The following is a 23,130-nucleotide window of genomic DNA, read 5'->3' on the forward strand; positions in this document are numbered from 1 at the left end:
GCACGATCAATACATACTCACAATCTGAGTACCACTTATACACGCAGTTAATTTTAAAATATTTAAAGGGTTTGGAAGCATAGGCAACAGTACAAGTCTTTGCCAAATAAAATGGGGAAAGCACACTAACAGACTGAAAAAAATAATGAAGAAGGTTGAAGGTACATTTAACTTTAAGCTGAATCATGAATTTGAGAGTATATTGAGGCAAATAAATAAGTCTTGGTGTTTTTAGAAATCTCCAACACTACACATTTTGCCATTAAAAAGAAGCAAACCATAAGTGATCATTAAGGGCAATGGCACACTAGGAGATTAATCACCAGCGATAAATCTTTGCTTCTGCAGGCGATTAATCTCTTGTAACAGCTTTCACATAGGCAATAATGTGTACTTCAGTCTTCCAAAATCACTGGAAGTTGCCGCAAGAGAAAACTTGCAGTAATCAAAGATTTTTTTGCAATTACATCAGTATGAGAAATCACGAATAGTGATAAGTATTGGGTCTGTGTCCTATGAAGATGCTTATATAAAAAATCAACGTGTGTCGCATACATGAGATTGTTTCACTACACATATTAACCCTGTAAGTGCCAGCAGAATTTTACATTTCAGTTACACAAAATGCCAGATGTTTTTGAAACATTTTGTGCTCTCTCACTTTAGGGGCATTTTCTGAGATGAAAAGAAATAGCAGAAATATTGGATTAGGGCTGTAAACTAGATGGGTACACAGGCAGACTCTTTCAGTTTAGCAGTGCAAGATCCTGCAAGGGTCTACGTATATATAGACTTGGGGGTCACAGTAATGGCTTTAAGGGGTGGTTCACCTTTACATTAACTTTTAGTATGTTATAGAATGGCTAATTATAAGCAACTATTTGTTGCCTTCTTCTGACTCTTTCCAGCTTTCAATGAGGGTCACTGACCCCATCTAAAAAAAGCCTGTCTAAGGCTACACATGTATAGCTGCTGAAACAACTCTAAACTCAAACTACAAATAATAAAAAATTAAATCCAGCTGCAAATTGTCTCTTTATTATACTAAAAGTTAGGTTAAAGGTGAACAAGGAAAGTCGTTACTCAGAAGAAGCCGGAAGAGGAAAGCTCCGTGGTGCTTGCTGGAATAACCCCGGGCTAGTGCAGTTTTCTGCTGATAGGAGCACTGGCCCGGTGTTTCAGGTAAGTAAATACATTCACTTGGGGGTGCCTAACATTTGGCACCCCCAAGTGGTTAACGACTTTCATTCTCCTTTAAGACAAACATTGCACTGCAACCACTAGACAGGACATGGAAGGAAAGCAGAGTACTCAGCAGAAACCAACAGACAGAGAGAACATACAAACTACATACAGAGAGTGCCCTGGCTTGAATTGAACTTGGGCTACTCACTTAGCCAATGTGCTGCAGAATTAAGAAATACATGAAAGCTTAAACACGTGAGCATTTTCTGTTTGCTAAGCTTCTGGCTGGGGCCCCAAAACGCACATTTTGTTGAACTTGTGGCAAAATGTGCACAGGTAACTTCTTTTGCCATTTGCATCCTAGGCCAAAACAGGCATGTTTCAGTATTAAAAGTGGATCAAATAGGAGTTTTTAATAAAATATGTTGGTATGTATTTAGACAGTACGAATGTATTACTAATCCATTACAGATGGCAATAATTGCATTAGAGATTTTAAAGCACATTTTATACGCAAGCAAGCAAAATCCCAAAGCTTTTATTAAAATGCCCCTTTAGGCTGATTAGAGAGCCATTTAAAGATATGCAAAATTCACAGTCTTGCATGCAAGGTGATGAAATTAAATATTAAAAGGAAAAGCAACTAATAAATAATTCAACACGCTTTAGGAGGAATTAAAGTATCTATATATAATAAACATTCTGCAGTAATAATCACTGCATATAAGATGCACCCACAAACATGCACATAAATGCATTCAAACAATGTTCACCCTACTTTATTTGGCTTGCACAAGTTGAGTCCTTCAATATTTACAGAGTTCCAACAGATCTACATTGTTACTGCCCTCAATCATTTTCTACTACAGCTGCAGACAAAAGGCCAACTATAGCCTTTACTATATTCAATATTAACACAAGACATCCCCTTATTTGGAATGGTGCTAAATATAAACTAAAGACAAGACCAACAATGATCCCAACTAGAAACAGGGTATAAACAAAGTGACTGGCAACAGGGATGATTAGTTTCATGTAGCTACCATTATTGATCCACCACCATGTTGACCAGCTGCCAAAAGACATTGTGGGTTGACAACATCCTTGGTTTCCTTTAAACAGTCCTGTCCTAGATTCCAGAGGTTGTCCTGTTTTACCATTTTTTTGTTGAAATTGCTAATTTATGGGGCCCCCTATACCTCCTGGGCCCCCCTGCAGGTAGTTATGCCCGTCAGTCTTGTATACAAGACTGATCCCATTAACAGAGTATGAATTGCACTTGCATGGGATACAAAATAGCTATTTGGCATCTTTGGAACTCTGCAAGTAGTCTTATGTTGCTTTGAAATTTCACATTCCTGTGCTAAATTGCAAGACCTGTTATAAAACCAATATATTGTTAATGGGGTTGTAAGCCTTTCACTTTTTTCATTCAGTTTTTTTAAGATAGTCCAACAGAAGTAAATACTTTTTCCCCCAATAAATTCTATTCTATATTTGTGATCATTTTCGAATATTTAAGTTACCGTATATACTAAAGTATAAGCCGATCCGAGTAGAAGCCGAGGTACCTAATTTTACCTACGAAAACTGGGAAAACTTATTGACAAGTATAAGCCTAGACACAACTACAGCCCTGTCTCCCAGCAGCGCACATTCCCCCAAAGTGACCCCCCCAGCGATCAACCGGGCTTCTTTGCAAAGTTGATGGTGACAGAGAATTGCCAAACGGATTACTGTGTGCATTGTCCCACTGTCCCACTACCATGTGCAGAGGGTGCTGTGTGATATTGCCATCACTGTTAATCTTTCGTATAACCAACAGAGGGTGCTATGTGATATTGTCATCACTGTTGATCCTTCATATAACCAACAGAGGGTGCTGTGTGATATTGCAGTCACTGTTATTCTTTCATATAACCAACAGATGGCGCTGTGTGATATTGCAGTCACTGTTATTCTTTCATATAACCAACAGATGGCGCTGTGTGATATTGCAGTCACTGTTATTCTTTCATATAACCAACAGAGGGTGCTGTGTGATATTGCAGTCACTGTTATTCTTTCATATAACCAACGGAGGGCGCACTGTTATTCTTTCATATAACCAACAGAGGGCACTGTGTGATATTGCAGTCTCTCCCCAAGCTAACTGTTGGTATAGGAATGATTAAAAGTGACTGCAATCTCAGCTTCTGCCCGCTGACCCGAGTATAAGCCTAGGTAGACTTTTTCAGCACATTTTGGATGCTGAAAAACTCGGCTTATACTCGAGTATATACGGTAAATTTAATTTTTGACCTTCTTATGTCTTTCTGAAGCAGCTCTGGGAGGAGGGTGACCAACTATGTAAATTGTTCTAAATTGATACATTTGTTGATCCCTGAGTTTTATTAAAGAGGAACACAAAAACACAACTTAAGCTTTTTGAAAAGTAAACTTCAAGCAACTTGCAATATACATAAACTAAAAAATATGCAGACTTTTCATAATTTTTAATGGTTTCTGACAGTTCCCTAAGCCTAGCCCCGTGCTCATCTGCTGATATTTCTGACTACTTTGCTGAGCTAGCTGACTATTGTTACTTTGTATCAGCAACCATCTGTCCTCAGCCTGCATCCTCCAAACCCCACAATTCCCTGAACATGTGATTTCAATAAGGTACAGAACATCATAGTGCAATGCATTGTGGGTTATGTAGTTCCTGCATGCAGTCTGTAAGCTGTGGAGAAGTTGTTACAATTTGTAATATCAGTGTTTAGTCCCTCCTTCCCTACCAGGACGACAAATGATGCAAAAAGAGAAGAACTGTTAAACAGCTGGATTGCAGCATAGAAAATGGCAGTTATTCATACTTTTTGAAGAAACAGGTAACTGTGATGGGTATATTAGGGGTTTCTGTGTTATGTGGGCCTCTTTATCAAATTTTGGTTTGGAAGCTTGAGTTCCCCTTTAAAGACAGTTGTTATAATTGATACAATAGTTGCTAATATTCCACAGATGGTCCTGAGAAATGTATCAATTTATGTAGCAAATTGTAACAGTTCAGTACCTGCATTTGGGATTACTGAGCTGCCAGACAAATACTAGAGACAGGAACATTAAACTTTAGTTAAGATTTTGGGGAAAAGGCCATTCAAATGTCTTGTGAACAATCTGAAAACAACAGAAATGAAAAAAGTGTCTGGACGGAAGACAACACATTTAATGGACAGTAAGACAAATACGACACATTAGCCATGGAGTGTTTCGATGGTGTTCAAAACTAAATAACAACCCTAGCCTAATCCTATGTGCAAGCTTTTACTCTTTTATGCCTCCAAGTTTCGCATGGTCCCGACTGCACTTCAGACCCATCTATGGTGTTACACACTGGTACTTTAGTACCCTCATGATAGATTATACAATTGTATGCATGGGAATGCTTAAAGTATTTTAATATCTATTATAGAGCATCACCATATCTACACAACACTTTTTTCCCCTGTCCCAGTGGAGATTACAATCTAAGGTGCCAATCATAGCGGATTGTGTCCCATGAAAATGGAATTCATAATCTATTTGGCATAATTTACATGTGTGTGTGTATAGGAGTGTGGATGGAATGAGGAGTACCCAGAGGAAACCCACACAGACAAAGGGAAAACACACAGTCCCTGAAAATCGCAGGAATCAAACTCAGAATCCCAGGACTGCAAGAAACACTACCTACTAAGCCAGAGTGCTGACAATAATATAGGCACATACAGCATATGATTAGGTTTATAAGTTACAGAAAAACTAACAGAAACATGCCACTGTTTCTCCCCCTTCAAGTGCTACCCATATGAATTCTTTGGTTTTGCAAGTATTGCATGTGCATGTTTACTTCACAGCACAAGAAATGTATTCTTAACCACGCTTGAATAATGCAAGCTGTGTTTGATAAATAATATCATACTGCCCTCTGCTGTTGCATTACAATAAACTATGAAGGAGAATGAATTTCATTTAGAGCACATCCAATCAAAGCTGCAAAAGCATTGTTTAACACAGGCTTAAAGATGGACTTAAGTAAAGATCCAACTGTTTTGGGATCCTCATCCAAATAAGCTTACCTTCAGTCAATCTGGCCACCAAAATACTAGCCAAAATTATAATGATTATAATGCCTAGGCCTATAATAAGGTCTAGGCTTATTTGTAGGGAGACCGCATTTTCTAACATTTCTATAAAGATAATCATGATGAATAGCTCTTTAATTTCAGACAGATAATTGTCAGAAGGCCATTGAGACCACTCCATTCACTTGTAGAGACTTTTCCATCAACCAGTGTTCCCCACAATTTTTATAGCGGTGGGTTTATTTAAACAAGTTCTAAATTATCCGTGTTTTTGCATGAGCTGGTGTTTGCTTGTTGGCATAAGCAAGTTTAGAGGGGAATCTGCCATAAACTGCTTGTGCTCTTTGGTTTGTAAATATGCTATAAAAGATTTTGTTTACTGTCATTCAGATGAACAAATCTACATAAGATTTAGGCTCTTCATTAAATTAAATTTAATTAAACAAAAAAAAAAAAAAACTACTAAACTGAATCTGTACCTAAAGAATGCATGTATGCAAGGTATTATGTGGTTTCAAATTTGTTCACCAATGTGCCAAGGATATTTTTTTAAGACATGGTTTGGTTGGAAAAATCCTAAGGTTGGTGTCACGGTAGAAATGAAGATTAATCCACCAGAAAACAAAAATTTTTAGGGATGCACCAAATCCACTATTTTGGATTCGGCCAAACCCCCGAATCCTTTGCGAAAGGGTTCGCCAAATAGCAAACCAAATCCGAATTTGCATATGCAAATTGGGGGTGGGAATGGGGAAAAATTTTTACTTCCTTGTTTTTTGACAAAAAGTGATTTCACTCTCCGTCCCTTATTTGCATATGCAAATTAGGATGCGGTTTCGGTTTGGCCGGGCAGAAAGCTTCGGCCCGAATCCCGAACCCTGGATTCGGTGCATCCCTAATAAATTTATCAAGTATGTATCAAATAACCACATTGCAGCAGTAATAGTTAAATAAGAGTGCACAGTCCTATCACCGATTGCAGACACTTAGTAACACAAACGTACATGTGAGGTCAGCTGCTATGCCTTGGGTTATGTTTTTAGGAGAAATGCTGCCCCAAAATATTTGTTTTTTTAAGGGATTTGATTAATCCAGTGGGCCTCTTATAGTATTGATAGAAATAGCAGCATTCAGTCTCTGTTACCATGAAAGCTATGGTAAGCTTTATTGGAGCAACAAATATGCACAAAAATTCGGAGTCATGGCTTTTCAGAAACCAGTTAAAGCAGGGCTGTCCAACTGGCGGCCCGTGGGCTGTGTGGCCCTTTACATCAAAGTCTGCCTGCTGTGTTTTTTTACCATATGTAAACTTTAAAAGGTATCACTACAGACATTAACTGGCCCCTGCATTGTCTAAACCTCAAATTCATACTAATTCCCTGTATAGTTCACACCTGTGATCCCCCTGTATTGTTCACACTTGTGACACCTCTATTGTTCACACCCCTAAAGACCTGTACTGTTCACACCCGAGAACCAGACTGAAACTGCCCACATTGTTCACACCTTATTCAAAATGCAAATGGGGCACCAGCACTGTGTCACTGTATGTAGTACATATTAGACTGGTCCTGATTCCTGTCTCCTGCTCTGTTCTGCCTTCCATATGCTCCCTGTGTGTGTCATACTTTGGTATTTGTTCTGGGGGTTTGTTAGCATTTGAAAATTATTGTTAGTGGCCCCTAAGGTGTTTAATCATATGCTGGGGTACTGTATTATACACAGGGGAGGAGGAGGCATATGGATTTATTGGTATGTCTTAATATGACTTAGCTTTTTTCACATATGAGTGGCATCCTTGCCAGGGCAGGCACAAGGTAGTTTGGCACCCTAGACAAGAGCTTCAATCAGTGTCCCCCTGTCCTGCATTACCATTTCCCTCCTTACCATGATGGTTTTTAAATAAAGAGAGCAAGAAAGTATACAACACTTTAATTTATATTACAGCCCCCTGTACCTGCACCAGCAGCCATCCATCATACAGCCCTCCTGCAGCCATCAAAATACCCCCAATCTTTACCTGTGTCAGCAGCAGCCAAAAATAAATCTGATCACATCATATTGCCCCCAAGTATTTATTTACCTGTACCAGCCCAGCAGCAACAGCAAACATATGGCCCCCAAATCTGAACCTGGCTGTGCCAGCAGGAAACTTTACAGTAATAGAAAGAATATCTTCAGTTCAGTGCAACTGTGCAGGGCTGAGAGCAGCGAGAGCGAGCCACACCAAGCAGGCCGCCAGCTCTCTGCACATCGCGGTGCACCGCACAGAAGGAGCTATTACTTGCCGGCAAAAGGGAGAAGGTGAAGGAGATGGATTCCAACCAACTGGGTGACCATGATTACTGAAACAAATTGTTAAATAAACGCTTGAAAAAAGTGTGCCCCTCAATGAAGGCGCCCTAGACAGAGAATTCTGCTTGAGCAGCACTATTAACTGATGCTTTATGGAAAAAACATGTTTTCCCATTATAGTATCCCTTAAATAAGACAGTCCCATGTAACATTTGAAACTGACTCTAGCACTACAAGGGAGCAATCTAACCAACGTTACCCCAGTAAATAGCTTTAAAAATGGTTCTAAACTTACAACCAGTGAAAGAAAGATGCCTAGTGACATGTCTGTGTTAGTTCAAATTATGTGCAAGCATATACACAACGAAAGCATACTCTAGTGAGAACTTTTATCTGAGATGGGGAGTGTTTATGGTTGGAACAGACATGGTGAAGGAACAAACCAATACCACTATAAACCAGTGTTATCTAAGACTTTTCCATGCCATGAGCCATTTATTGGCTTTTTCACATGTCTGAGGGCTGGATTACTATTAAACAACAATGACATGAGCTATGTTAAGTACTTGTGCCCTGAGGAGAGGGACATAAAATCTCTTAGAGAGCCATATCCAGGTGGACAGTCCTGCTATAAACCTTTCAGGGTACTAATCAAGAAAGCCCACCGTCACTGCTGTGTTGGTTAATTACCACCAGGAGACTGAACTACAAAAGAGTTTTTGTCAAAACTGGCCTTGAACATTTCCTTTAAAAAGGAAAGATAACCATTATATAAACATTAAATTGGTCTACCTATAATGAACTAATAAACGTAGTACAAAAACATGCCCATTGAGTAAGTTGGTTGTTATACTCATTATGCACATGTGTGTCCCCAAGTATGGCTACCAACAGTGGGAGCTACAGCACTGAATATGGTGCAGGAAAAAAAATACTATTGTGAACACAAAACTACCAAGGCCTAACAAGTACACCACAGCAGGAGGATGGCAGGTAACGGCAGGTGAGCGGCGTATGTTTGTGGGGGGGGGGGCAAGAGCATTGTACCCATTATGTTGCTTGTGAAGGAAAATACATTTTATGTGATATGTGCCCTTTAACATATCCTCAATCAAATGGACTTCTGACTGATTTATTTATACAGCCATTGGTATAAACTTATTTGCAGTAATCACTGCTTGCATTTTTTTTTTCTTAGTGTTTTCTGGGTTATCGCGTTAGCCTTTTTGAAAGTCAGTAAGCACTTTCTATAAGCCGATTCTTAAGTCTCTAAGGAGAAAGCAGAACAACTTCCCAAGGATGGTGATCTTGAAAAATATATAAAGAAGTGGTGTTGGCCTAATGTATAAGTTAACCAGTCACAGACAAACAAGGAGGGAAGAAACGGTTTGTTCAGTAAGCAGCAGATGCTTACAGTTCCTACTGCTTCCAGTAAGTAAAGAAATTCGGCAAAGTATTTCTCTTCCCCTTTCTGTATGATATATGTAGGACAACCTATTATTATTATTATTATTATGTATGAACCCATTTCAATGTTCTCCACAGGGAAAAAAAATGTTAAAAAATATTCAAACACGTTGAAAAAACAAAAAACAAGTAAACTTGTACATTTCCTTCTTGAATTAAACATAAAATAGTAGTTTAAACTAGCCGTTTTAGAAAAAAAATTCATAGTTGAAAATAGAGTGTAAAGTATTTGGAGGGGGGGGAATAAAAAAATTTAAATTACAGAACTTAAATAAGAACATGGAAGACGTTTAATAAACAGCCGACTATCTCTTGATTTCTTAACAGGGACATTAATTATAACAGGATTTAGATGAAAGATAAAACTCTACCCTAATACATATTAATTTTACTGTAAATAGGAATTCATGCATACCATAAGCAGCTTTTGATTTATTTTAACTGGAACTGCAGACAGACATGCATGAGATGTATTGTGACTAATTTTGCTGAACAGATGTAATGGAGAGAACAAATAAGTATGTAATAAACAGGCAACAGTGGTAACTTTTGCTGAAAAGGAGAGGAAGGGATACCTCCATTTATCTAAACACAGTATTTTTAATCTGTTACAGGCATGGGATCCGTTATCCAGAATGCTCAGGACCTGGTGTTTTCCATAATTTGGATCCCCATTCTTTAAGTCTACTAAAATACCATTTAAGCATAAATTAAACCAATAAGAATTACCTGTAATTATCTTAGTCTGGATCAAGTAGAATGTACAGTTTTAATATTACAGAGAAAAATTAAATAATTTTTAAAAATTTGAATTATTTAATTAAGAGAGAGTCTATGGGAGATGACCATGCTGTAACGCAGAGCTTTCTGGATCCCATACCTGTATCCAGTTTCAGCTGAGTTTTTTCTGTCATAAATAAAGTTTTGTAGCTGTTGCATATAAGATTTCATTTTTTTGTGTCTTCATGTGTTAGAAACAAATTAAATACTAACTCTGCACTAGAAATCTGTAGACAACTGCAAGCATTTGTTACAAATGTATGCAGGATTTTGAAGTATTTTTGGAAAACTGCATGTTTGTAGCAAATTGTTTAAAGGAATTAAAATTTGTTAGCATCATCCATTAGACCCCATATATGGAGGATGACATTTTTTTAGATTTCATAGAAAGGAAGGGTAACCAATAGCAGTCCAATGATATTACAGTGTCATCCTCATATACCAGGCTCTGGGAATGACACTGTAGAATTTTCAAAATATGATCAGGATTTCTTTGGGTACAATTTTTCAAATGTAACCTCCAAAAGAAGCATGAATTTAAGAGACAGGTCTTTAAAGAAGTATCAACTTAAATTCAAATTTACTTAAGATCAAAAATTAAATAGTTGTATAGCTTTATGTGATTAAAGGCAGAATCTTTTGTCAAAATTTATTCCATTTCAGAGTATAATCAGCAACGCAAATCAGTCTTTACAGAGGACAGATTGCCACATGGCTTACTTCCTTTGAAAGCAGCAGAAAAAAAAGCAATGTACAGACTGGCAAGTCTACTTCTTTGTTACCTTACGTTGGCTGAGATTTATTTTTGTTTCTGGCATTTTTTGAATTAATATATATCTGATGTTGCAAACATACAAGGCAGTGAGAATAACTTCCATTTTTTTACTAGGAGTGTATTTTGTACAGCGAGAGTTGATTTTTACACGCCAAACATGCATGTGAAACAATATACTAAGAACAGGGTGCAGAAATAACAGATAACATTTTAGCCTGCACAGAATTAGAATGATGATTATATGTCAATTATAACTGAGATCCGATTATACATGTCCAACCACAGTATATGAAGTAAAAATTAATATGCACTCAAATTATACCTTCAATGCTTTCCTACTAAATACACAATTGAAGATTGCAGGGCCTCAGATATAAAAATTTTACTAAAAGGAAAGTCTGATCAATGTTGCTGATCGCTTGCTATATTATTTTATGGGAATTGTGGAGGTTTAAGACCAGCTGGGTAATTTATTTATCTAAAGCTTACATTTCTTGTGAGCCCCAAACACTAATAGATAAAGAAAAAACAAAGACTAGAGAACTACTTATCTGACACCCGTTCATTTTTTGATACAGTTATGTGACCTGTTATGCAGAATGCTCGGTACCTGGAGGTTTCCGGATAACGGGTCTTTCCATAATTTGGATCTTCATTCCTTAACCCAATAAATTGGTTTTGCTTCCAATAAGGATTAATGATCTTAGTTTGGATCAATTGCAAGGTATAGTTTTATTACAGAGAAAGAATTTTTTTTTTTTTTTTTTTTTAAATTGGATTATTTGATTATAATGAAGTCTATGGGAGACAGCCTTTCCCTAATTCTGAGCTTTCTGGATAAAGTGTTTCTGGATAACGGATTCCATAGCTGTATATGCTCTGCCTGGGTTATGTAACCTTTAGAAGCAAATATAGCAGCTCCTGAAAAGAAGCAACACTGCATGGTTATACAATATCCATATTCAAGAAAGATGCACAATCAGAAAACAGAACAGATTACCTTTAGAGGTGATATAAGTGAATGTGACACAAGCCCTTGGACATTCTCTTTCTGTGAGATGTTCTTTTCTGAAATCTGGACTAATTCTGCATTTCTTCCATCATTAAGCATGTGCGGGGAACTGGGCTCTTGTGATGTGATGTCATCATCTGGATATCGATATTTCTGTGAAAAAGCATCCGTTATAAAATATAAATAGGATAAATAGAAGGCACCCTGAAACTTAAAACTATAATCATACTTTTTCTGTAAAACACAGCTTCCACCTTGCATTCAATAAATACTTTTTTTAAAATGTATTTATTCTTATTTATTTACATAGTACTTTGCAGTGGTTGCTCATTGTACACATAAAATCAATGCCCAATGGAGATTACAATTTATTTTTAATATATTAGAATTTAATCACACTAGCAACAGTTTAAGACAAGACTGACTAATCGAAACTGAAAGCATTCACGTAAATTCTTATTCCGATGTACACATTTTAAAGAAAGAGAAAAGCAAATGCATGCATATTTTGATATTTAGAGTGTTTAAAAATGGGAGCTTTTTTGTGTGATAGAGACACAGGGTCAGTGTCGGACTGGCCCACCGGGATACCAGGAAAACTCCCGGTGGGCCAAGGTGTCAGTGGGCCCTCCTGCTTCTTAACATTTGGCCTATTTTATGGTCATTACCAATTTCTATGAGAACAAAGAGGATTAATAGATTATAATATGTAAAGAAAAGAGGCTAGGAGAATAGAGGTTGAGCGAGGAGAGGAAGAATAATAGTACTGAGAGTGGGCCCCTGGTCTAAGGTCTTTGTGTGGCCCCTGGTGTCCCAGTCCGACACTGTGTGGGGGCCCCCAAGGTAACAGTCCCAGTGGGCCCAGGACCCTGAGTCCGACACTGCACATGAGTCCGACACTGCACAGGGTTGAGAGTAATCACCCCTGCTAATTGACACCTTTATACTCTGCCTGTTTGTACCCATGAGAATTCAGAGTTGAGTTTTACTGGATTTGTTTAATTGCACATCATGCTGCATTTATTTGCACTTGACATATATTGAAAAGACAATAGAGTAGTGGGTTGCCTTTGGAATTAACAAAAACGCATAGTTGTATTTAAAAACAAGACACATTAAATGCATTTTTTTTTTTAGACACAAAAAGTTGGGCTTGAGGTGACTATACAACAGCTACACATCAAAGTGCCAATGCACTCCTTCAGGCATCCCTGTTGGTGGGCCTCATCATAGGCAGGAAGATCAACTGCTGAATTGGCATTTTAAATCTGCCCATGTATAGCATGCTCCACTCGAATTGCAAGTATTTATTGCAAAACTAAAACGTTTGACTAGTTACTACCTCATTTTAATAACAGGCTTTATTCTAATTAGCCGCACAGGAAACCTGTTATCCAGAAAGATCCAAATAGCAGGAAGGCCAATTTCATTATAAGCAAACAATTCTTATGTTTAACAATGATTCCCTATTTCTCTGTAATAAAAGAACAGTACGTTGTACTTGATCCTAAACTAAGCTACACTGCATGAATCAATATATTTGTGATTACACAATCCTATTGGGTTAATTTAATGTTTACATGATTTTTAGCAGATGTAAGGCATAGTGATCCTACTTGCATAATGTGCCTTATACTGAAAACCCCAGTTATCGAGAATTCTGCATCATAGATCCCATAACTGTATATGATACAAATTTGGAAGACTGTTTTTAGGCAAGGCTATAAAGAAAAATCATACCAATGACTACCAAGATTCTAATTTTGACGATTACAGTGTCCATACAGATATCACTTCAAATACATGTTAATATTAGTGGGCTTTTTGGGAGGGGGAAGGATTTTTTTCTGAGTCTCTAAGCACTGCTGCCAAAAGCAATAAAAGATCAACAAGAAGATAAAAGAATCTAAGTATTTTATTGGTTCCCTTGCTATGGGTGACCCACATCTGTTGTTCTGGCTCAGGCATAGCCCAAAGCAAAGAACGCTCATAAAACAGATATAGTACAAGAAGTAGAGGGTGAGGGGACTACAGTGGTAATGCAATAAAACATGAAATAAAGATACTCTATTTCACCATGTGAATGAGACCTGTGATTTTTGACTTGGCTGAGCACAAATATATGCATATATTTGTGCTTAACCAAGTCAAAAATCTAAATCTGAATGGGATGTGTCAACGGATAGGTTTTCTACATGTCCCTGCAAGCTTTCTAATCTGACTGTATTTGTGAACAGTCATTACAACTGCATTCATATATCAATCACAGATGTGCAGGAGGCCTAAATGATGCTCTCCAAGATAATGCACATAAAGCAAAAAATAACATGCACAGCTATGGGATGCCTGGGACCTGCAGTTTTCTGGATACAAGGTCTATGTAATTTGTATTAAAATATAGCAAAAAAAAGCCTTAAAAAAACGTAAATAAACATTTTTCGTCTTATTACAGCAAAAAGGAAAGTGGACAGAGGGAGAGGTTAGCATCAAGAGTCTGTATTTCAGAGTTTCTGGGTAATGGTTTTCTGTATAATAGATCTGATAGCTGAACTAATTACATTAAGGGTCAGATTTATCAAGGGTTGAATAGTAAATTTGAATTTTTTCAAGTTTCAAAATTCACACACATTCTAATTTTATCCCCCTATTCGAATGTAAATTCCAATGTGAGATTTACAGTATCACATCTCGACCATGTAAAGAGTTCTTATTGAAACCTATTTGATCTAATATTTGCCATTTAAATTTTTCCATAAATAACCTCCCAGTCAAATTGTAAGTATATTAGAATTTTAAATAATTTACATGAATTCGAAAATTGTCCTTTGATAACTGGGCCTCTAAGCTAAATCGAGTCCACTAAGCTGAATTTCCCTGCCTCTCGCTTGGTGATATCAGCAGATAGGCGCACTTCTATGCTTGTCTTCTATCAGGAGCGCGCATTTCCAGAGGCGCATGCACATCCCCTATAAGGAGCACATTCACCCACTGTGCAAGCCCATTCAATCTCAAATCACTTGTATATGGACTGTAGATCTGTCAGACATGTGCAGCACCCATCTCATTGACAGTCTTGCCAGTTAACATGGAAGGACAGCTCAGTAAACTAAAAAAGGGAGAAACTTGACCTAGACCAGGAAGTAGCCGAGCTGCAGTTTTGAGCTTGTATGCTATTAACATCAGACTTAATGCAGGCAGAAAGGTATGCCATTATGGGGGCTATTTAGAGCCATTAAGAGATAATTTTTTTGAAAGTTTAATGAGTCAATGATATAAAATTCTGACAGGGCAGTAAGTTATCAATAATGCTCTTCATATATCCCAGGTCCCAGAATTTAAGGACACAATAGCCCCCCTTGGATGCATTTGTGAGTGACAAGTGCCAGAAAAGTCCAACTAACTTTATTCACAAGCAACTGGCTGTTTCTGTTGCACAACCGGCAGCTTTAAGTATGTACCTAAATGTTTGCAGACACAACTACCAACACCATCAGATCTACAGACCTTCCATGCCAAAGGAAATAAACCTTTACAGCACCAAGCAATTGTCAGAGTTCCAAAAGTCTTAAGCTGGCCATATATTTATAGCCTATGTCATACAGACAATCATCTGTGCCAATTTACTAACCTGCTGCGAACCATTCAGATTAAATAAAGTAGTAAAGAGAACAAATCACACAATGACGGACAGCAAACGTATGAAAGTTATGTCCCAACAAATATTAGTGACAATCTTGCATTGAAATTGTCAGATAGGCAATACATGCAAAGATATCGTTAGACACTATAAATCTTTTAAATCTCGACTGACTGACCAATCGCCATGATACAAAAAACGTCGAGACAATCCACACACAGTCCAAATATCGTATATACAGTAGTTTCATACAATGGTAACTTTGGGTCTATGGCCAGCTTTAAGCACTGCAATTCTAATCCTAACTAATGTCCTGTACCAGGAAAATAATACTAATAATTCTGCTACTAATACTATAATACTGCTACTAAAACTACCAATAAAACTACTATTAATAATACTAAAATACTAATACTACAACTAATATTAACAATCACTTCACACAGATAATTATCCTTACATAGTACTAAATTACACAGCTAAAATATTATTATTCATGCCATTTACATTAGTTCCTGCTTCAGTGGAGTTTGCAATCTTTCTACCACAGGGTACAACACTGCACATGCATGCACATTTCATCAGTGGGAAACTATGCAAGCATAAAAATATGTGTATTTGTTTTTGCAATTGTGGTGCTGTGAAAGACCAGTGGGCAGTACAAAAATTTAATGGAAAAGAAAATCCTCAAGTCTATTTTTCTTATCCGGAGCTATACAATGTATATAACATTGTATATCTACAGAAATATAACTCCTAAATCTTAACAAAATAAGCAGTGGTACAGAATTTGGGGCCCTACATTAGAGCCATATAAATATAAGGGTGCCCTTAAATTTTCAGAACCACTTGTTTGGATCTCAGCCCAAAGTGGCCATCCACATGCATGGTCAAATCAGGCTGATCCGATTGTGGGCCATGGGGTGATTTTCGCCAGATGTCAGTGGGCTCCATACATGGGTCAATCAGCTGCCAACTGTCTGGAGGGAGCAAGTCAGCAGCTTTTATCAACCCATGTATGGTCAGCTTAACGGTTGACTCATAATCGTCAAATACTGCCCAAAGTTGCCTGTACGATATAAACCAACTAGGACGGAGAAACAATTTTACTTTAATTTGGAGTTTAACTATTAGAGGGAATAATTGTGTACTAGATAAAAGTACCTGCAGTATGCAAGATTCGCTGAACATTCTGTGCTGCTGTCACTTACTGAGCTTAGGGACCCACTCACAATATACAGGACACATATAATAGAAATGTCACAATATAAGGCTGATTAGTAATTAATACAGATAATTACTATATGGCGGTACAGAAACCAGAGCAACTAGCATCAGAATTTAATAATCAGCCCGGTAGCATCAGCTTATATTACAAACATGATTTTCTGATTGATAATTTTTGATGACCCTTAAGCTTAGCTTCTCAACAGCTGCTCAAAGCCCATTGTACATGTAATTGTCACAGACACTTTCCAAGATGGTGACCCCCTGTGACAAGTTTGAAGTCCTGGATCATTGCTGCTATTGAGAAGCTGAAACTTTAGGCTGGTGCAATAAGTTCAGTATATAAAACATGGCATTTATAACCATATTCATTTTAGGGTTTAGTTATCCTTTAAGAACAAGAATACAGTAGTCCTAAGACAAGTTAATACATATTACATTTGGTACTGGGTGTGCATGCATATTTCTGTGTTATAAAATGTTGTAATTGAAAACTAATAAGCAGGAAAAATAAGAATATTCTCTTATTAACCAATATGAATGGAATATGCATCACCTCTTCTGGAACTGACAAAAATGGAGCAGCACAGACATGCCACATTATAAAATCAACAATCTATAATTCTGAAAAAATAAAAAGCATAATTAAATTACAAAATGAAAAAATAAATAAATGCTTTTTTACTTACCTTGCATCCAAACATTAAAGAGATGGCACTATTGTTACATGCCACTTTACAATGGCAAAGTATAGGAGAAAAGCAATCAAAGTTTTTCATGTTTGTCAGTTTCTCCGTTTCGGCACATTTTATCCGATCCGCCAATATAATTCCACGAAACTGTTTTTGCAAACGTTTATTTATTGAACTAGCCATGTTTTTTTTTTTTGTTTTTTGTTTTTTTAAGTCCAGTCCCCTGCAAACTAAATATCCTGCCTTCTTTTAGTTATAAATGATATTGCCTTTTATAGAATTAATTTAAGGTCTCTGGCAACAGAAGCTAAAGCCACACGTGTTACATTTCAAATGGTACTTGGAAAATAAGAAAACATTTGTCACTGCCTATTGCTCCAACGGCACTTAGTGTCACGCTGTCCTCAGTGCAAAAGAAGCAGCCCAAGCGAGCTGGTATAAACACACAGGCTGCTGGAGGAGGAGGGGCAACTGAGATGAAAGCATCAAACTGCCCTCAAGCCAAGATTCACATTCAAAGTACTGATCAGGAAAGGGGGAAAAATTAAAAGCAAGTGTGGGGATACAGGAGCAGAGCTACCAAAGGATCAATTTCACATCTGTGAAGGCTTGCAGCACAATTCCTTTATCAAAGCTTTAGTGCATCAATGTTAGTAAAATAATACTTGTCCAAAAAATCACTTCTAAAGATGACCACCCACTAAGTTCAAGATCAGTGCAATATGACCACAGAAAAGTCCCAAACTACACTGAGCATAGTTCAGAAATATGGAAGTCTGTGCGTTTACCAATTGGCCAATAATGCAATACATGTGCTTTTATACTTTCCTCTGAAGTCTCACAACACACTCTGGGCTGCTACCACTTATGTGATCTTAGGGACCAATATACAGTAAACAATCTAAAAATCCTTTATATTAAGCTGGGAAAAAAATGAAAAAAGTAAAATCTGGGGACATAAATCTAAAACCAGATTAAAGCAATAGACAACAAGTATACGGAGCATAGCCCCTTTCGTTGCATTCATGTTGAACAACGTGCTCCTTTAACAATAGCACCTTTAGAAGTTTGTTACATATTATGGCCTTCAGACGAGGTTTGCTTTAAGTGTCCAGTATGCAGAGTGGAGGTTTCCAAATTTTTTGTTGTGTAGCTGCAAGAGAGTTGGGGAGCAACACAAGCATGGAAAAAGTTCCTATGGGGTGCCAAGTTAAGTGCAGTGATTGGGTATTTGGTAATCCCTATCTAAACAAGCAGGCTACATCAGAATACATGTTTTTTATCCATCCAATAGTTGCTTCCTTACCAAGCACGAAATTTAAAAGAAGCACCAGCTTTGAGGCCACTAGCAGCAACATCCAAGGGGTTGGTGAGTCCTGCAGCGGTCAGGTACCTGCGGGTACCATGCGGTACCCTGCAGGTTGCGTGTAGAATTTTCCGGGTGCGGGTAGACGCAGGTCGGCGGTTCTACAGGTTTGCGGGTCGGGACGCGGGTCTTCTCAATATCGATTTTTACTTTTTTTCTGATCACACCTACTTCCCATTATGTCACTTCCGGTTTACAATGACAGCACTTCCCGATTCTTGATGGTCAGCAGGTCGCGAGTCGGGGTTAAGGATAAGGTAATTGCGGGTCGTGTAGCAGGTAGGAATGTGGTTGCGTAGGATTCTAGTTGGTGAGTAACATGTTGCTCGCAAGCCACTGGTTGGGGATCACTGCTGTTCACAAAATTCTATGAAATCAAAAATAACCATCGGTCTGCACTCCTTTAGCATAAAAGTAGAACAAGCAGGAGGGAAAGAACCCCAAAGTACTGAAAATTCAGTTTTAATCCCCATAACTACCCAGCTCAGATGGCCCACCACTCATAGCACCTCTTAAACTGCAAGCAAGTGAATAAGCACTGGATGCTGACACAGGGTTCTGAGACAATCCAAACACTCATGTTCATGTAACATGTTTCGGTTTATTTTTCCTGTAATTTCTACAGTTAATTATATTATCTTCAAAATGTATTTAAAATGTATGTGTCTAGATTATTGCTAGCATGTTGGCTTAGTGAATTGCACTTCTTGCATCTCTGGGGTGAGTTCATTCCAACTTAAAGGGGTTGTTCAACTTTGAGTTAACTTTTAGCATGATATCGTGTGTGATATTCTGAGTCAATTTGCAATTGATTTTTTATTATTTAAGTTTTTTGGTTATTTCGCCTTTTATTCAGCAGCTCTTCAATGTGCATTTGGTCCAAATTACCCTAGCAACCATGCATTGATTGGAATAAGAGACTGGAATATGAATAAGAAAGAGGAGTAATAAAAAAGTAGCAATAACTATACATGTGTAGACTTACAGAGCATTTGCTTTTTAGAAGGGGGGTCAGTGAAGCCCATTTGAAAGCTGCAAAGAGTCATAAGAAAAGGGAAAATAACTATAAAAAAGAAATAACGAAAACCAATTTGCCATTCTATAACATACTAAAAGTTACTTTAAAGGCGAACCACACCTTTAAGAACTATCTGCACAACTTGGATGGGCATCCTACAACACTCCAGTTTCCTCCCAATCTCCAAAAACACACAGTCAAGTTAATTGGCTACAGATAACTCTAGCTAGTGTGTGAATGTGATAGGGCCCTTAGATTGTAAGCAACAGGCAGGGACTGACGTGAATATGCTGGCAATATATAAAGAATTATAATACATTTATCTTATTTTTAGTAACCCTCACACATGCATTGAGCAACATACTATTGTAAAGGTATAAAGATAAATTACCACTCAGAAAGCAATGCAAACCTTTTTTTCTCTTTTAAACAATCATTAGCTAGTATAAAATAATGTAATATTAACAATAATTCACAATACCTAAAAATACTTTATTTTACATCTGTATACACCAGCTAAGTAAAATACACAGCTCATAAATGGTCTGCCAGTCAAACCCATATGTATACAGCACCAAATATATTCAGAACTATGCACAATTATTCAGACCCCCTGTACTTTTATACATAGCTTTGTGGTACAAGGTGGAAAACAGATTAAATCTGGATTTTACCATTTGATTTAGACAACTCAACTAACACTAATAAATGGGGAAAAAAAAAAAACCAGACAATTTGTTGGTTGCCTATGTTGTGTGTATGACACTAACGTGGCTACAAGCACTGCTTAATTTTGGGGCCAGCATATCAAACACTTTGGTAATCCTATTCTATCATCAGGCAAACTGCTGAGATGATCCCAGTCATTCATATTTATGTGTCATTTTGTTTTTATTTTTTTTCAGTTTTTTTTAGGACATGCCTTAAACTTGGGTTTTAAAGGAGAATTACACAATCACTGGGGGTGTCAAATGTTAGGTACCCCCAGTAATTAAAATTGCTTACCAGATACCCCAAGCCATGCTCGTTCGATAAAAACTGAACTGTCCCTGGGTATTTCAACAGAATTTCTCCAGACCAATCTTTCCTGCACTTCTCAACGTTGGGCTTGGCAATGTGCGCTAATGGGGTGAAAATGACAGCTAAGTTTGGCTTTCACTCTACTGCACATGATCCTCCCAAATTTGAAACAAATCAAGACAGAAAATATCCAAAGAACATGGTAAAAAGAAACTTCTGCAGAAATGCCATGAGCCGGTACAGTTTTTAGTGAACAAATAAACCATCCCAGGGAATCGGGTAAGCAATTGTAATCACTGGGGGGTTGCAATGTTTTGGCACCCCCTACTGATTTCAACTTTAGTTCTCCTTTAAGCCAATTTAAGTCAAGCAACTTTAGCAAATATTTGGTAGTTTAGACAGAAAGAGACAATTTAATTTGTTTTACTGTATGGTTTTCTAGGGTCATCTTACTGATAAGGGCCTTTTGTCGTGGGAAAACTGTTTTTGTACAAAATGCATCAGTTAATAGCGCTCCTCCAGCAGAAACCTGCATTGAAATCCTTTTTTCAAAAAAAGAGAAAACATTGTTTTAGATTTAATTTTGAAATATGTCATGGAGCTAGACATGTTCTAAGTGTCCCGTGTGACATGTGCTCTAATAAACTTCAGTCACGCTTTACTTCTGCACTGCAAGTTGGAGTGATATCAACCACCCCTTTTCACCCTAGCAGCCTATCAACAGAACAAAATAACAGCTTCCTGACACATGCATTACTAAAAATGCTCCCACGCCCTTGTAGTAGGTCTGAGAACATCACTTCAAAGTAAGAATTCAAGTCTGGCTAACCCAAGTTGAGAGTCCTTCAGGTACACAAAGTAGGAGAACCAACAGCCTATCTGAAAGTAGTTCCATTGTGAAAATACATTTATTGGCTCAAGAATAAATGTTAAAATGGTAGAATTAATTATACACAATAATAATTTAGTTATAAAATTATACCATAAAATCACAACAGAATCCCTTTAAATCTCTTGATTACTACCACTGCTAACAACAAACATTGTGTTTACATGGTTGCTTAAGTTTCAACAATGTGTAACTTAAGAGCTGAGAAGTGGAAAGAGACAGAATGTGTGCCACCGGGTCTAGCTGAATCTAAATAAAAATAGTCTTGGTATATGTACTATTTGAATACCAACACGTTAATTATGTTAGGTCTTTTAGGCTTTGGTATGAAATAAAGTTAATGTACACTATTTTTTATCATTGTTTTCTGTTAGATTGCTGTTTTGTACAGTATTTTTTTTTTTATACTGTGGCTCTTATGCAAGGGAAAGAATCGCTCCTTCAGATAAATCACCAAATGAGAGGATCTTTATGTGTATGGCTAGCTATAGTAAAGGTCCATTGCAAGGTCCTATCTATTGTTGATGACTATGTTTACTTAAGAACAGCAGAGGGAGCCAAATAACAACCAGTCAGTAGTATTTCAAATGCAAGAAAAGTTCAGTAACAAGAAGGTAAAGCTTATCATTTTTCTTACAAGATATGTGTTTTCATAGGCTCAAACATTTCACTCCAGTCATCACATATAAAGGTAAATAAAATGGCAATAAATCTGGCAGCTCAAGTGTGTGTAACCAGGAAGCCAGAGAAAAATGTACTTATACATATTTTATTTTTTAAGATAAAATACACAAAAAAGTCATTCTGATCTATGGATACTATATAAACACACATTTAACGAATAGTACTACAATTGCTTTGTTGCAATACAATGAATGCGAGAATTCTTTAGAACTCTTCAAAATGATGAGATAAATAAAAAAAAAATCCAGATACATTTATCAGAAAGAGATAAAATATCTTTGTCTTACCTTAGTTGTTACAATGCACAAACAGTCCATGGTTCAAATATATCAACTAAATGTGAAATTGTAACATAATGTAGTTAATGTCACAGTGACATATAACGAATGAAGCATGACTTCAAAAGGTACAAAACTGTGATGTCTCACTGTATTTGTATATAAAAATGGTACAGAACAGAGAAGATGACAAAAAATTCTAACTTCTGTTTCTGTTCACCAAACATGCCCATCCAAGAGGAGAAAAATCATAAACCAGCCTCTTCAATGAAACTGAAAATATGCTTTACTTCATGAACTCTACAAACATATTTGAAGCCTGTTGCAAGATTGCATTAAAAACAGGTATCGAGAGTATGCTAATAAACGAGGCATCCACCGTAAAAAGATGAATGGCTTCTCTCTCCAAGCAGAAATGAAAGGAAAAGTAGTGCAATACTCTGGCATAAAAAGATCAGCAACAGCCCAATTCAGCTTCTGCAGCCGGAGATCAGTGACTTTCTTGGGCAGCATGAATGGACTATTCCATTCTGAAATCTGAATGAGGGGAGAGAGGACTATTTAAAAGCACACTAGGAGGTTTCAATTGAAATGCTAAAATGACTATCCGCCTACCTCTTGCTTTTAACACAGCATTGATTCCAAGAGGAAAAAGGTGGTGGGGGGAATGGCAACATCAAGAAAACGAGAGGGGAGTGCAAC

General features: G+C 37.3%; 1 protein-coding gene across 32 annotated transcripts in view; it reads right to left on the minus strand.

Annotated features, from left to right (window-relative positions):
• LOC108716985 (disks large homolog 1) overlaps window positions 1-23,130 on the minus strand; it is a 116,524-nt gene that overhangs the window by 75,449 nt on the left and 17,945 nt on the right. For 29 of the 32 annotated variants that reach the window (XM_041563285.1, XM_041563300.1, XM_041563283.1 and 26 more), the window contains one exon: window positions 11,606-11,770. In XM_041563285.1, the coding sequence (XP_041419219.1) occupies window positions 11,606-11,770 (165 nt within the window). Of the gene's footprint in view, window positions 1-11,605; window positions 11,771-17,170; window positions 17,556-22,437; window positions 22,944-23,130 lie in introns of those variants that run through there. The other 3 variants (XM_041563291.1, XM_041563288.1, XM_041563293.1) reach the window with 2 other exon arrangements.

Source organism: Xenopus laevis, chromosome 5L (assembly GCF_017654675.1).
Source record: "Xenopus laevis strain J_2021 chromosome 5L, Xenopus_laevis_v10.1, whole genome shotgun sequence".
Taxonomy (NCBI): Eukaryota; Metazoa; Chordata; class Amphibia; order Anura; family Pipidae; genus Xenopus; species Xenopus laevis.